Genomic DNA, 15,452 nt, shown 5'->3' with positions numbered 1-15,452 from the left:
TGGTTTCTAGTGATGGCCCATCTATAACTAGTTGTGTAGCACTGGATATGATCCTTAACTTCTGTGCATCTCAGTTTTCTCAATTCTAATTGTGAATTTTAAGACATGAAAGTGACATTATCGAAAAATGCTCCATCCTCCAAACACATACGTTTATCATGCTTTTTAAAATCAAATGAGGAAAGAGAAGTTCTGGCGTTGTGCTGGAACTGTGACTAACAGTACTTTTCTTTAGCTCGAGGATGCTGCTGTGCACACACCAGTGGTGGGCATGGGCTCTGTGGTACATGCCAGCCGTGGAAGCAGATCTGCACAGGGTCCTCCGTACATCCTTCTCTTTCTGCTGTGCCTGACAGCCCGGGACAGTCTGTGTGAACCTGACGGGCTCTCTCAGACACAGAGACCAGCATTTCAGCCTCTTTAACACTTTAGTGGCTGAGGCTCTAAGCCACTCAGCAAGTGTTTGTCAATCTAGGTCTCAAACTAGTGGGAAACGCATCTTTTATTCTGGTGCTGGCTGCCAGATGCACTACTTTCATCTGTTACCAACTCCAAGCTGTGGAAACAATTACTGGGATCAAAATGAACATCCCTATGAAACTGAGGGTCCCAAAACAAGGTCCAGAAAAGCAAAGTGATTTTGCCAAGATGCCTGATTCTGTTGTGCTATGGTGGAAAGGACCTTGGACTTGGAGTCAGAGGACCTGGAAACAGTCAGTCATGGTTGTGCTCACATCCTTTTGGAATCTCAGGGTTCTCATCTGAAACTACCCCTCCCTCATGGGACTGTCACGGGAATTGAATGGCATGAAGTATGAGAAAGTACTTTGTGACTTTTTAAGAGAAATCCCCAAACACACCAAAACGACAATAGTGCTGGTCAGGATTCCCTGGGAAAGACTATTTCTTCTCTGGGATCTAAAACCTAGCACTAAAGACAAACTGAGGAAAACAAGATTAGAAAGTCATTTGAGAAAATGTTCATTAAGATCTGGGTCACCTGGAAAATTTTTCACTGGCAAAAACTCGCTCCCTGAGGATGTGCCCTCATCACATGGAGCTCGTGGACAGGACGGCCATGGGGAGGGGAGGGACCAGCTCTTCGATGCGACAGGACTTACCAGGTAGCGCTCTTCCTGCCTCATGCTGGGGGTACGGATCATGTGATTCTGTTCTCCTCTCCAGTCTCCAAATCGACGGAAAAAATAGTTAGATAAAAACCGGTTGACAGGGTCTCTAATGATGTTGATGTAGACAGGCTGGTCTCCTCCAAACCTATGACGCACACAAACATGGAGCTGGTTACAAGCCATCACTTCTGGAGGAAAATCAAGTCCACTTAGATACTGGCTCCCCTCTAGGTTAATATATCATCATCAGAAGACCCTGTCTGCTCAGGTGCCAGTGAACCAACTAATCAGCAAGCAGTGTTTCCTGATGGGCACTTAGTATCCTGCAGGAGGTTCCTGTCCAGGTACCTGCTGAGAGGCGGTGAGGGCTGTGCAAACTGCGGTATTTGTCAACGTGAAGGTATAGATTGGGTCTCGTTTTCTCAGGAGGCTGCAGGTTCCTGAGGGCGGGGCCACGCTGAACTGGGTGTTGTATTTCCACCGGCCCTCATGAATGTTTTGACTGCCTGGTAAATTCCGAATGCCTCATTGGGTGAAATGGTACTTATTCTACATTCTAATTCAAACAGTCTCAGATAAGGGGCTCTGCAGGAAGTGGATAATAACAGCCAACATTTAGGAAACGCTCCCTGTTCACCTTGCTGTAAATACTTTGTAACCGACTCACCGAACCCTCCCCACACCTCAGTGGAGCAGAAATCATAATTATCCCCATTTACACGGGGGAAACGTAGGCAGGGAGCTCATAACTTGTGGCTGAGCCCGGATATGAACCCAGGCAGTCTGACTCCAGAATCTGTGCTCTGAACCATGGAAAGAAGATTCCAAAGCTGAGAAAAGTAACAGTGTAAGGGATAACATGAACACAACAAAAATCAATATAATTATCCTCAAATGATGGCAAGGAGTTTTAGATAAAAATAAACCAAATATCTAAGTGTGCCATTTTAATTCCTTCCACAAAGGGAGTAGACAAAGGCACTGAATTCTGGCCCAAGAGCGAGGCCTTCGCCAGGCAAAAGGATTAGGTTGGCTGAATTTGTCTTATGGATTCCTCCCCTTTCTCTTTGAACTGCCTGAAAGCAGTGACCCTGAAGGGCCTGGGAGAACTCTCCAGGCTCTGGGCAGAGGTCTTGCTCTGGGGACCTCCTGAGGGACCCGCAGGCTTCTCTCACCCCGTGACCTTCCGATGAGGAGGCCTAGACATTCTGTCAGGGGTCAGAAAGAGCTCAGAGAAAACAAACGGACCCGATCCTGCTGCCACCGCTCCAGCTGGCAGACTGTTCACCTTTCAAGACCCAGCCCAGAATCACGGTCACATCCTTCTGCAGTTGACTCCCTTCCTCGTGTCGATCCCTCCCTCCTCTGGCTCAAATGCTCTCTCCACTCTGTGTGTACATGTCTGCCTTTCCCATCAGACTATGGGCCTCCAGAAGCCAGGAACAATGTCCTTTAGACAGTGTGTGGCACACAGTAGGTGCTCAACCAACGAAGGCATGGTCTTAGAAGACACCATGGGTGGATGTTTCTGAGTTTGCAAGTTTCCGCCACTATCACAGGGCTCTGTGGTAAAGGAAAGTAGACATACGAGCCACCAATCATTTTTTGTGTATTGATACATAGAACGCTTTCCCCAGGTTTTTTTAATGTGGACACTTTTTTTTTTTTTTGCGGTACGCGGGCCTCTCACTGTTGTGGCCTCTCCCATTGCGAAGCACAGGCTCCGGACGCACAGGCTCAGTGGCCATGGCTCACGGGCCCAGCTGCTCTGCAGCATGTGGGATCTTCCCGGACCAGGGCACGAACCCGTGTCCCCTGCATCGGCAGGCAGACTCTCAACCACTGCGCCACCAGGGAAGCCCAATGTGGACAACTTTTTAAGTCTTTATTGAATTTGTTACAATATTGCTTCTGTTTTATGTTTTGGGTTTTTGGCTGCGAGGCATGTGGGATCTTAGCTCCCCGACCAGGGATTAAACCCACACCTCCTGCATCGGAAGGCGAAGTCTTAACCACTGCACTGCCAGGGAAGTCCCTCCAGGTCTTTGCATTTTAAAAGAGAATCTTCAGAGAGAAGAATCCAAAGGCACAAGAAGGAATGACTCTCCACTGGTGTGATTTCAGGTGTCAGGATGCGTGAGTGCGATTCTAGACTCCTCGAATACACCACATTGGAAAACACACCACTCAGGAGCAGGGTTAGCCATGCCAACACGACTCTTTGTCAGATCCCAGATGTACACAAGGTGACGTTCACGCAGCTGGGCGAACAACTAACTCGTTCCAGAAGTCAGCTGTGCCAACCACCGCTAACCACCATCACCCTGGATGTATCTTCCTCTTTTTAATTGAATTGGGTTTCATATCTATGATAAACAGCAACTAAAGTAATAGGGTTAGGGATTAGAAAGACAAAGCCTGCATACCAGATGTGAATGCAATTCAACCCTCAAATTGCAACTTGCTATTAAAAACCTCAACTGTGCTTCCACGGTCATGTGAAGAAAGACTATTACCGCTAATTAGCAGAACCACCTGGTGCTGTGAGTCCATGCGCGGCTGCCCACTACGAGATGGCTTTCTCAGCCTGGTCACAGCCACCTTCCACTGAAGGCTGTAGATGAGAAGAATGACAAGGCTTGTCGAGCCGGGGTGACCTGCTCCTGTTTGCACATTGTGACCCAATGCAAGATTTCCAGAAGAAATTTTAGACAATGTAGGAATTTATTGTCAAATAGTATCAGATACTGTAATAGCCTCTCTAGAAATTTCTAACTGTGAGAGAGGTATCTGATACATATCCTTCCTCTTCCAGAAAATGACAGTAATAATGGTTTCAGACCACCAACCCTCATCCTTTTTCTAGGACACACAGCTCCTTCCCAAACTGGCAAAACCTGGGGTGACATGTCAGTTACACAAAAGGGGCCAAACACCACCCATGTGTCCCTGGGCTTGAGAAGGGAAACAAATGTCCCACCCTCATCCCATCCTCTCTCAGGATCAGTTTGTCTTCTCTCAGTAATTTTAAAATTCTGGTCAGAAGTCCAGGTCACCCTTGGAAGGTCTCTGGGTCACCTGAACTGACTGTTCTCCCCGCCCCTCCCCCGCCTTCCCAGGAAGCACAACACTCTGCCTTATTTTTTTAAAACCCTTGAGAGGAGATTCCACAGCCTCCCCGTGAAGCCCATCAGTTGAGGCGTCCTTGTTACGCTCCACCAAAATTCCTAATCTTCCTTTTGTGCACATTTCCTTTGGTTTGATCCACTCGACACAAAGGATCAGCTCCTCTTCAGATGCTTTTACAACTTTTAGCCTTCTCAGCTCCTTTAATGTTCTCTTGCATATGTTTCTTTTTGAAATCCCTTTAGCATTTGTCTTGAGATTCATTTCCCTTAATTTTATAATCTATAGCTCTAATTTCATCTTTATCAAGTTTTTAGAAAACCTGAGCCAACCACAGCTGATGAGAGCTTCTGTGCTCTGCATACTAGAGAGTAGGAAAGTCAGATCAAATTTTGTCTTTCATTTAACAACACCCCGTCTTTGTCCTTGGTCACCACAATAACCACTGCATATTTCAAGCTCTTTCCAGGCATCCTAAAATAGCAGGTATTTCCAATTTCAGTGATATCTGTTCACAGGTCATATTTACGAACTCTTTAATTACCCCTGTGGGTCTCCTTCTGACCCTCTGCAAATTTACCGTATTCTGTTTTTGGTTTTTTGATGAGAAGATGAAGGTCCAAAGCAGGACATAATTCTCTAGAAATAATAACTGCATGGTTCTCACCTCTCCCATGCATTCCTGAATGTCTCATTCTGAGGATTTGCTTCACCACTCGCCCCCCACACAGCTACCTCCACGAATCAGCCCTTCAATCAACACGAGTCACCCCCCAGTAGCTACACAAAGCACTTGGGAAAGAATTTTAGGTACCCTTTCATCAGATTGCTGATGATATTCTTCCTGGGCCGTTAATGCATGCATTAAATAACAAAACTTAAGGCCAAAATGATATACATGACTCCTCTGCAAGGCAGAAAACCATTCAAAAGTGACAGTCCCCAAAGGCCTTATGTCAAATAGGGCAGATTGCACTGAAGGCCATCAGACTTGAAGGAAATGTTTCAAATGTTATATTTAAGGGGGGTGTGGGGGGGAAATGGGCAAGTAAAGACTGAGAAAGTTTAGTAGCAGTATCTGTAAATCATGTTTACACATGAGATTTATAGGCACGGGAGGGAATAAAGTTCTGTTATATTTCCTTGCTTGAGTTTCATACCAGATGCATTGGTCCGCAAAGGATTTGTATCACAGGAGATGGGACAACATTCTGCTCTGAACTAAAAGTAATTCTTTAGAGACATAACCTGCTTACCAACACTTGTCTTTGATTCATATTTTACTTTCAATAAAGCATGAAAGTGAAAAAAAAAAGATCCTAGAGAGTTAAGACTATTTTGTCCTTCTCCTACTACAGTAGAGTTTTCTATGAGTGCAAACAGCTTTTGAAAGTCTACATATATATAAATTTTACTTGTGCTAAAATACACATAACATAAAATTTACCCTTTCCGCCATTTTTAAGGGTACAGTTCAGTGGCATCAAGTACATTCACACTGTTGTGCCACCATCACCACCATCCAACTCCAGAATCTTCTCATCATCCCCAACTGAAATTCTGTGCCCAGTAAACAATAAATCCCGTTCCCCTCCTTCCTCCTTACCCCTGGCAATTTCCATTCTACTGAAAGTATATCTGTATTTTTCACCTCTGGCCTAAAAGTAGAGGTTATTCCTGTGCTGTCACCCACATCAAAAAAGGAAGAGTGTCCCAAGGCTAGTGGCCCATGCTTTGATCCCTGGCAGTGAGGAAGGAGACACTTTGAAGTGAGAGAAAGGCCACCGTGGAAAAGGATATAGTTGTTTGGGGGGCAGCAATGAGGGGCTGCCTGCAGGCGGAGGGGGGGAAGATGGTTGGTTAATGGTCATTTGCTGCAACGGGGTGGAAGGGCCGCCCTCCGTCCTCACAACATCATTCAGTGGACACTTTGGTCCTTGGTGCCCAGGACAGAGCCTCCCATCACGAAACGCAAGCAGAGGCTGAGCTACTCTCTGCTCCCTGAGTGTCCTGAGGGAAGAGAGGTGGGAGCTTCTGCTGAGTTGGGGTGGGGAAGCTGGGACACTGGAGTTAAGGTTCCTGCTGGGAGAGAAAGATGACTTGATGGAAGCAAATAGAGGACAAGGAGGAAGCCCTTTGTGGTGTGCAGGGAGATGGGCTCAGGGCAAGTCCAGATCACACTACCCCCCAACGGGCCAGCCACGAGTGTGGGCTCACAGCGCAGCAGAGTCCACCTGCTGTGGAGGGAAAAGAGAAAAGGGAGGCGGAGAGCGCCGTTTTCGGAAGATGAGTCCAGCCATGTCTTCACAGGATAAACTGAGAGAAGACTCTCATTCTGAAAATCAAACTTCTGGGCTCTAAGCAGGTAAAGATAGCATTCAATAATCGCTAATATCAGTTTTATTTTGACGCTCTCTTCAGAGCTTGAGGCGTCTGTCACTGTTACAAAAGATTTGCAGGACACAATTAAAATGGATGACTTTGCTAATGAGAATGAAAACAAAGTCAACGTTTAGAAATAAGATGTGGAAACCCGTTTGAATTATGGAATTAGCAAGATCGGATTTGTTTTGTTAAATGATGCCATCAGAGGGCAGACTTTGTTCACATCAGTAACTAAGACCTCCCTTCAAGGGAAGAAAGAAAGTGTCCAAAACTCACATCGTGTCCTTGCACATCACACCCTACTTACTTCTGCAGCGATTGATTGATTTTTAAATGTTTTGCTTTGGCAAGTTAGTTTTGGCATTGGAGCCACCGTCAGAGACAAATAAGGAAAGAGAAATGGACACAAGGAAGGGTAAAGGGGTCATGGGTGAGAAAGGAAGAGACCCGGAAAAAGGTTAAGAGTAGTGGTAGTTTGAGATCAGTTAGTGTATTGCTATTTCATAATTCGCTTGGGCTATTTTCAGAGCATTGCGCTCTGACACAAACCTTCACAGTGTTTTTCCTGCAAGACCCGAGCTGGGGGTCGAGGGGAATTGTAGATTGGAAAAAAGTTACTTCCCCCCCGCCGTCAAAAAATAATCTTAGAAAACAAAACGGGGCAGGAGGGGGGAAGACACCTTGAATTGTCTGTCACAGTCCTGATGACCTAAGACTTAAAGAGATATGTTGGGAAGCTGAACGTTTTCAAAAATTCTAATTCTTTAGGTGACTTCAACAGCTGGGAACAGACACATGAAACCAGAGTACAAAAATATTAAACATCCTGGGCTTCCCTGGTGGCGCAGTGGTTGAGAGTCCGCCTGCCGATGCAGGGGATGCGGGTTCGTGCCCCGGTCCGGGAAGATCCCACATACCGCGGAGTGGCTGGACCCGTGGGTCATGGCCGCTGAGCCTGCGCATCCAGAGCCTGTGCTCCACAATGGGAGAGGCCACAGCAGTGAGAGGCCCGTGTACCACAAAAAAAAAAAAAAAAAAAAAAAAAATTAAACATCCTACTTAAACATCACAACAAAGAGTAGCATCTTTTAGGCCGAGGTCATTTTGACTCACTTCTCCAGGTAGACCGGGTGAAAAACACCTGTCTGGCCTGAACTTTCAGGTAGCTCAAAAACCATGTGAAAGAGCAGTGGAAAACCTCACGAACCCAAACTGATCTGAGGTTCCTGCTGACCTCGTAGAGTTTATCTCCTCTGGCAGGAAGCCTTCCCCGAGGCAACTACAAAAGCACTATTTTGGTCTGACAGTATTGCTTTCTATGGTTGAATTAATAAAAATGGATATGGTGAAATTGTTCCTTCTAGGGCTAAAAACAAAAGAGAAAAAATGGGACAGGACAAGATGCCTAGGTTATGAATAAATGAAACTTATTGAATCACCAAAACCTCACAGGAAAGAATTTTACATCACTCAGAGTATCTAAATTCCAGACAAGAATGCCATACTTAATGGAGAAAAAGAAATAAGGGGCGATTCATTTTGGTATAATGCCGTACACTTCAAGAGTTCAGACCATAAATGTACAAAAGAAGGTGCTGGGAAGGAGGTTAGACTTTCATTCCTATATTCCGCTTCCCAGCAAGTGTTTTGCTGCATGTCAAGAACGTAAGGAAACTTAGACATAAAGCATCAATACAGAATATTAGGTTGCAGCCTCAATTCTTCTCTTAATAACCTCATTATCTTGAAACAATGCATGTCAGCAAAGATCAGGGTAGAAGTCTTAAGAGCAGCTTAATTATCTCTATGCCTTATAATTCAAAATACAGACCTCAGTTTTAAAAGTATGTGAAATCCCTCTAAACAAGTCCCAACATAGTTGTTTTTCTCTATTAATTGTGTATTTGGGGGCTTTCCTTGTATGTCCACAGTTTGCCATTTGTACCCAAGAAATTTTCCTTAAATAAAGCTATTCCCTTGAAAAAGAAAAGCTGATGGCTTAAATTCCCATGTTCAATGAGTGTAATAGTCTTGTAATGTATTAAAATTCAATGTGTCATTCTGTTTATGCTTATGGAGGTCTCGTAGCTGAGGCCCCGGGCCTTGCGCACGTGGGATGGGAAGAGAAAATGAGATTGAACCCATAGTCAGCGTGAGTTTTTTCAAGCTGATCAGGCCAGTCTCTACTTTTTCCTGCTTAAAACTCTGCACTACCGTGCCATTCCTGCTGTGCTCCCATTTCTGGGATTCCTTTCCATCCTTCTCTTTGTTCAGTTTTTGCTCAGGCTGGCTCCTGGGCCGCCCGTGCCCTGCCCCTTCGTTTGTCTAAAGCTGGACCATCCTTCACAGCCCAGCAGCAATGGCTCCTGCTCTAGCAGGGAGGGTCCTGCACTCCCACTTCCCCTAGGGGACACCCACTGAGTCTTCCTCCTAAAGCTCATCATGTTTCGTTGCTGCTTCTTCCTTAATGGACGAAGGATTTACAGTTCCCTGAAGGCATGGGACAGCATTTCTTGTTCACTGCAGAAGCCCCAGTCCTAGCGCAGGGTCCAGAGATAGAGGGTCGTCAATATGTATGTATTTAACTGAACAAAATGGAATGGAGGGAGGAGAAGCCAGCGAGAGCAGGGCCCTGTCCTCAAGGCGTTACATTAGAGACGCTGCCAGGCTGCATGGGACAGGAGCCAAACTGGGGGCTCAGGCTGAGGCTTCTACAGAAATGCCTTTTAAATGCCACTTGGAATGCACATAATATCCTTCTCTCCAAGAACTTGAAAGGCTTTCCTTCACGTGTTTAGAGCATCCCTACAAACCAGGGGTGGGCAGGAACTGTCCGTATTTTATAGATGGGAAAACAGAGACCCTCTCCCCACAAAAGGTTAAACTGTTCGCCGAGCTATGGTCAGCAGGAAGGTCTGACACCCAGAGGTCCTGACAGCCAGGTTGACACTGCTTCCTGAAATGCGGTGTCTTCTAAAAGGTGTTTATCTTTTTTTTTCTTTCTTTCAGAACTAAATCAATCAAGATTAAACTCTTGGTAGTGTAGGCCATGATAAAATACCGTCACCAGGCTGTGCCCAGCTCTGCTGATCCAATTAAGATATTGGTGTTGGCTTGTCATTAGAGTGCTATACTATCCTGATTAAAATTAGTTGTGCTGCAATTTGTTTGGGTTGTAAAGATTTGCCCTTGAAGCAAGAGGAGTAAATGAATGAGGTTTGACAAACTTATGGTTCCCAGGGAGTAAGGGGCAGGGGTAGGGATAAATTGGGACATTGGGATTGACATATACACACAACTATATATTAAACAGATAACGAATAAGGACCTACTGTATAGCATGGGGAACTCAACTCAGTACTCTGTAATGACCTATATGGGAAAGAATCTAAAAAAGAGTGGATCTGGGGCTTCCCTGGTGGTGCAGTGGTTGAGAGTCCGCCTGCCGATGCAGGGGACACGGGTTCGTGCCCCGGTCCGGGAAAATCCCACATGCCGCGGAGTGGCTGGGCCCGTGAGCCGTGACCACTGAGCCTGCACGTCCGGAGCCTGTGCTCCGCAACGGGAGAGGCCACAACAGTGAGAGGCCCACATACCGCAAAAAAAAAATAAAAATAAATAAAATAAAATAAATAAATAAAAATTAAAAAGAGTGGATCTATGTCTATGTATAACTGACTCACTTTGGTGTACACCTGAAACTAACACAACATTGTAAATCAACTATACTCCAATAAAAAGTTTAAAAAAGAAGAAGAAGAAGAAGAAGAAATGAATGAGGTTTGAGGACGTCAGGGGTGACGCAGAAAGAAGGGAGGAGGGAAGGAAGCGCATGAGCGAAGCAAGGGGTCAGAGGGTCCGTGCTCTGCCATCTACAAGTCATAAAACACAAGGCCCGAAATAGCTACCCAGTCCTCGTTATCTAGTTATGTCTAATTATATGTTCTCGGCCCACCGGAAGTGAGAGGCGGGGCACGTACCCCAACCAGTCCAGTGACAAGCCACTTTAGACATGTGGTTGGGGACCCACTCAGCTCTCCTGGACGCTGTAGTCCTGGGCCCCTGAGGATAATCCGCAGGTGTCCTCCTCACCTGTTCACCACCCGAGGGGACTCTGGGTATCAGACAGGCTGGGGAAACTTCAGAGGAAACTTGCTTTGAAAGATAAGGCAGCAACTCCTCTTTGCTGCTTAATAACTTGCTTTGCTGAATCTCATTCCCTTTGCACTTCATTTGCACAGGGCCTGCTGCACAGCAGGAAAGTGCTTTGAAGGCTAAAACCTTCTCCCACCCCGGCAGACTGTTAGGCATCCTGGGGCAGGGCAGCCAAAGTGCCTGCCCAGTGCAAACTCAGGCCTCCCTGGTGGCCCAGCCCTCGGGGCCATTAAGTCAGCACAGCTAGCAGGACTCTCCTGTGGGCCTAGGAGGTCCCGTTATCCCCGTGGGAAAAGCAGTGAGGGAAGTGCTGGTCAGATGGCTGATGAGGGAGGCCCAGGGTCCCGGGCTGGTCAGCAGATCTGCCCCTGGACCCAGTGCTCTGTCAGCCCAAACCAACTGTGAGCTCAGACAGGCCAGCCTGCGAGGAGGAATCCGAGAACTCCTAGCACAGTGAGAAGGCCACCTGTGCTAATGGATTCCGGGGGAAGAGAGGAACTTGCCCAGAACTTGCAGTTAGCAACTTGACAGGTCAAGGGTCTAAACACATAAATTCGAAGATTTGCATTATTATCAAAAGGTGCCTGCAGCTGAAGAAAAAAAGCAGATTTCTAGAATACCCACCAGCATCAAACACGCAAGGCTTAGAGTAATCAAATGGAGTATTAAAAAGGTAGAGAGGCTGGTCCTAACGTTTTGGACCCTATAAAATACACATAATTCCACCACTAAGTTAGTGCCAGAGTCCCACGTGAGTTCAAATTGTATAAAAATGTGCAATGAAATATGTCTGCTAAAATATCCATCTCTTGCCTCTTTTGTTTCAATACAAAACCTAATTTTTTTTTTTTTTTTTTTTTTTTTTAGAGAGAAGTATCGGGCCAAACGGCTTCTCATTAAAAATAATTTCAAGTTTCCACAAGATTTAAGATTCATATTCTAGAAAGAAATGAACTTCTGTCCAAATATTTCAAATTTTGATCCCTGTACAGCAAAAATAAATGGATTAAAAATGCCTTTTGAAGGGCAATCACACTACCTTGGAAATGAAGGTAGATTTTAAAGTAATTGTTTGTTAGAAGGAGACTAAGTACTGAAAAGAAACGAAAGAACCATTAAACTGGAAAATATCTTACCTTGAGAAGTTGAGGAAATGAACATGTCGAGTGAATAAATAGGGCTGTTCGGCAGTACTTATATTTTTAATCAGTTCCATCTATTAAAAAAAGTACAAAATTAGCATATATAGGATCTAATTTACCAAGCTCTATTAAGCTAAAGGTTATCTCCCCTACTCTTTGTATCTTCATTACTTCTTGGACCAGGGCCAAACAGCTGTGTTTTGTGCAACATTTATGAACTTTACATAAGGCTTCTTACTAAATAAAACACAGCTATCCCAATGTATCGTCCTGTATTTAATTTAGCTGATTGCCACCATGAACACAAAGTTACAGGTTAAGTAATTTTAGCTGGAGAAGTCAGCCTGTTGCTGTACCGAAATGCAAATAAGAAAATGCCTTTAACCCCCTCCTTTAAAGTCAAATCAAGACAAAGGTTATTATTTTACATTTCTATAATGATCTTACTGGGAAATACAGCAGTATTTGAAACTAGTTCTGCAGAATTGAAAAGTGGGAATAAACTGAGGCAATATTTCATTATTTTTCTCTTTGATTATAAAATTTACAAAGCAAGTATTTCATAGGAAACACACAATCCTCCCCCCCACCCCCGCCCCGCTCCAAACACACATACAAAGTCTCGGTTTTTTGGTGGGTGGTCATCTGAATTATTTATTTGCAGTTATCAGCAAGGCAAAAAGTAGTTTTAATTTGTATAAACTAACAGTTACGGTCTTCTGGAACATGTCATGATACAGAAAATGTTTAGTAAAATCTGTTAGAAATTCCAAGCATTCTTAGGACTCCCTGACTTCCTGAATTCCACTTTCCTTAGATTTTCTAATTTGCCCCATCAAAGCTGACACACTGGAATTTTTAAGAAGCACATTGAAAATTGCTACTTTGGATAGACATCAGAAGGGCCGCACTTCACATTTTATAAAATAGTTCAAGTTGAAAACTGGAAACACAAACGGTCATTCATGTGTAAACTAGAATAGCAATAACAATAAAAGAAATCAGAGTCTGGAACTCCAGGTTTGTCTCAAGCATGAGAGGAAACCTGGTCTGCCTTGTTCCCTCCTGTCCAGCTCAGGGCTGACATACACGGAAATGCTCAATGAATATTTCTTAAATGAATTAATTCCAACTAGTGCATGACTCACAGATCATTACAGGAGGAACGTCGTTGCCTAAACCCTTTCCTTAGATATTCGTGCTCACAACGACTGTTTGAAGAAATGAAATTGAATTTTAAAAGTAAATGACTTGCAGTTCATAACCAGTGCTTCTGTCAGGCACGGGTAAATAATGGTCTGCCTGTCCCCAGGCTTGAGCGTAAAAGGAAATTGAATTCTGCCTTTTTATCTACTGTTTACCCTCTACATCCCCCATGCATGCCCCAGCGCTTGTTTTCGGTAATAAAACTTTCGGTTTCCTTCATACTGTAAATTTTGATTTTCGTTGATCTACCAGTAGAATCACCGATTCGGAAGCACAGCCACAACCAAAGGTAACAATTTGAAAGCACAACCAAAGGTAACTGATCTCTGAGGATGTCTGCTTAGAAGCATAACTGTGTGGATGTTTAATATAAAGACCATTTAATGCTTTAATCTTTAGATGATTTTTCTTCAGATATTTCTCTGCACACATAAGAATAATATGAGAAAGCACCCTAGCATTGCACAAGACTGGAAAAACAGGTCAGAAGAAAACCCGTTTCTTTCACATATTCAACATTATATTACATTCTCTAAACACATGTCAATGTGTTACATTTAATGGAAGAACAGTAGTGGTTAGATTATGAAAACAGTGTCATAATAGTCATAAAGCTGTCTATTTCACGAGGAAAAATGGATTAGCAGTGACAATGTATAACTCATTCGAGACGTATCTTTAAACAAAGAATAAAGGTTACTAATGCTCGCATTTATTGCATTAGTACAGGGAAGTCAGAGAGTACATCTCAGCTCTCATGCATTTGACCCGCACACCAAATAGGAAAACCCACGTGAAGTACCATAAGACATCAGGTTCATGGTATCACATGATGGTCTTCACAAACGCTAACTTTCCCCATGTCTAGTGACAAGCGACTGTCTCCTGAGCCCCCGCTGGTCATCACCTAAGTTTCCTCTTGGTCTTCTCATTGCTGCCAGCAGCCTGCCTTTTATCTCGTTCGACTCTTATCTGCATGGGTGGCAATGGCACTACCTAAAATTATCAAAGAAACTAAGTCTCCTTTTCCTTGGCTCATGCAGGACCACTGCTGGCCTTTATTTTAAATCCACTGCATTCATTCATTCAGCATTTATTGGGTGCTTACTAAGCCCTGGACATCAAAACCTGAATAAGATCAGTGGGAAGACACATAAAGACAAGACAGTGGAATGTGTCCTAATGATGTTCCCAAATCTACCCCGGCCAAAACCACACTCTTGATCTTCACGCATCTTCACTCCTTTTCCAGTTAATGGTACTCTCCACATCCTCGCATTTGATCTGGGTCTTTCCTGAACTCCCATATTCAATCCCTTGCTGAGTCATGTTAATTCTGTCTTTACTATCTCCCTCAGCTGGCTCTCAAGACCCCACATCCTGTGGCCAGCCAAGCTAGACTCCTCCATATTCCTTCCTCACACCATGTCCAAGACTGATGTCCAAGCTCAGGCTCAAGATTCTTCTTATAGAATGTTCTTCCTCTTCTCTCTGCATGTCCAAATCCTAATCACTTTTACATCTGGCTAAAATGCTCGCTTCCTCCCAGTAGCCTTCCTGGATGTCTCCTTTCATTCACCATCTGTTGATTTCCAACTCTGTCAGGCAATGTGCCACTCCGGGTTGTGGCTATAGAGATAAAAGATTTGGTTCTTGCTTTCAGGAAGCTCAGAGTCTTGGGGGAGAAGTGGACGAGCAGGCAGGGATCATCATGTGATAATCACCATGGGGTAGAAGGCATGGAGGTGAGGCACCTGTCCCTGCTTGCAGATGGAGAGGTGATGTTTCCCCACGGAGGTGTTTCTAAGTGGTTTGCAAGGACCCACAGGAGTTAACAAGTGAAGAAAGGGACTCGCAGCATGGCAGACAGAGTGAACAGTGGATGCAAAGGACAAAACACGAAAATGACATGGATATTAAAACTGCCAGGAGGTCAGGCACGGGATCAGCAAGGCAGTAGATAACCAGAGAGGAAGGTAGGAGCTGGGCAATTGACAGTCTTTCAGGTCACACGAAGGATTTTGACATTTATCCTCTGGGCAGTCCACAGCCAGAAAAGACTTTTTTTTCTCTCAGATCTAAGGTCAGGTGGAGAATGTGAAGAAGAAGAGGGTGAGGATTAGAGAGGCAGAAAGCTTAGCTGGGAAGACGGCAGTAATCCCAACAGGAAATGGTGAGGTCATGAACGCATCACTTCTTAGTGTGGGTCCCAAACCCACAGCATCAGCATCAACCGGACATGTGTCCAACAAGAATGCAGATCCTCAGGCCTCATTCCACACCTACGGAATTAGGAGAAACTCTGGAG

The 15,452-nt window shown here is 44.6% G+C and overlaps 1 protein-coding gene across 1 annotated transcript in view; it reads right to left on the bottom strand.

The window, feature by feature from the left end:
- Positions 1 to 15,452, bottom strand: part of UST (uronyl 2-sulfotransferase) — a gene marked incomplete at both ends in the record, with an annotated part of 296,437 nt that overhangs the window by 103,369 nt on the left and 177,616 nt on the right. Inside the window, 2 exons of the mRNA XM_079716162.1 lie at positions 1,122 to 1,275; positions 11,933 to 12,012. Coding sequence (XP_079572288.1) covers positions 1,122 to 1,275; positions 11,933 to 12,012 — 234 coding nt within the window. The remainder of the gene's footprint in view (positions 1 to 1,121; positions 1,276 to 11,932; positions 12,013 to 15,452) is intronic.

Source organism: Hyperoodon ampullatus (assembly GCF_949752795.1).
Source record: "Hyperoodon ampullatus genome assembly, chromosome: 12".
Classification (NCBI taxonomy): domain Eukaryota; kingdom Metazoa; phylum Chordata; class Mammalia; order Artiodactyla; family Ziphiidae; genus Hyperoodon; species Hyperoodon ampullatus.
This window is presented reverse-complemented; position numbering and strand designations above follow the sequence as displayed.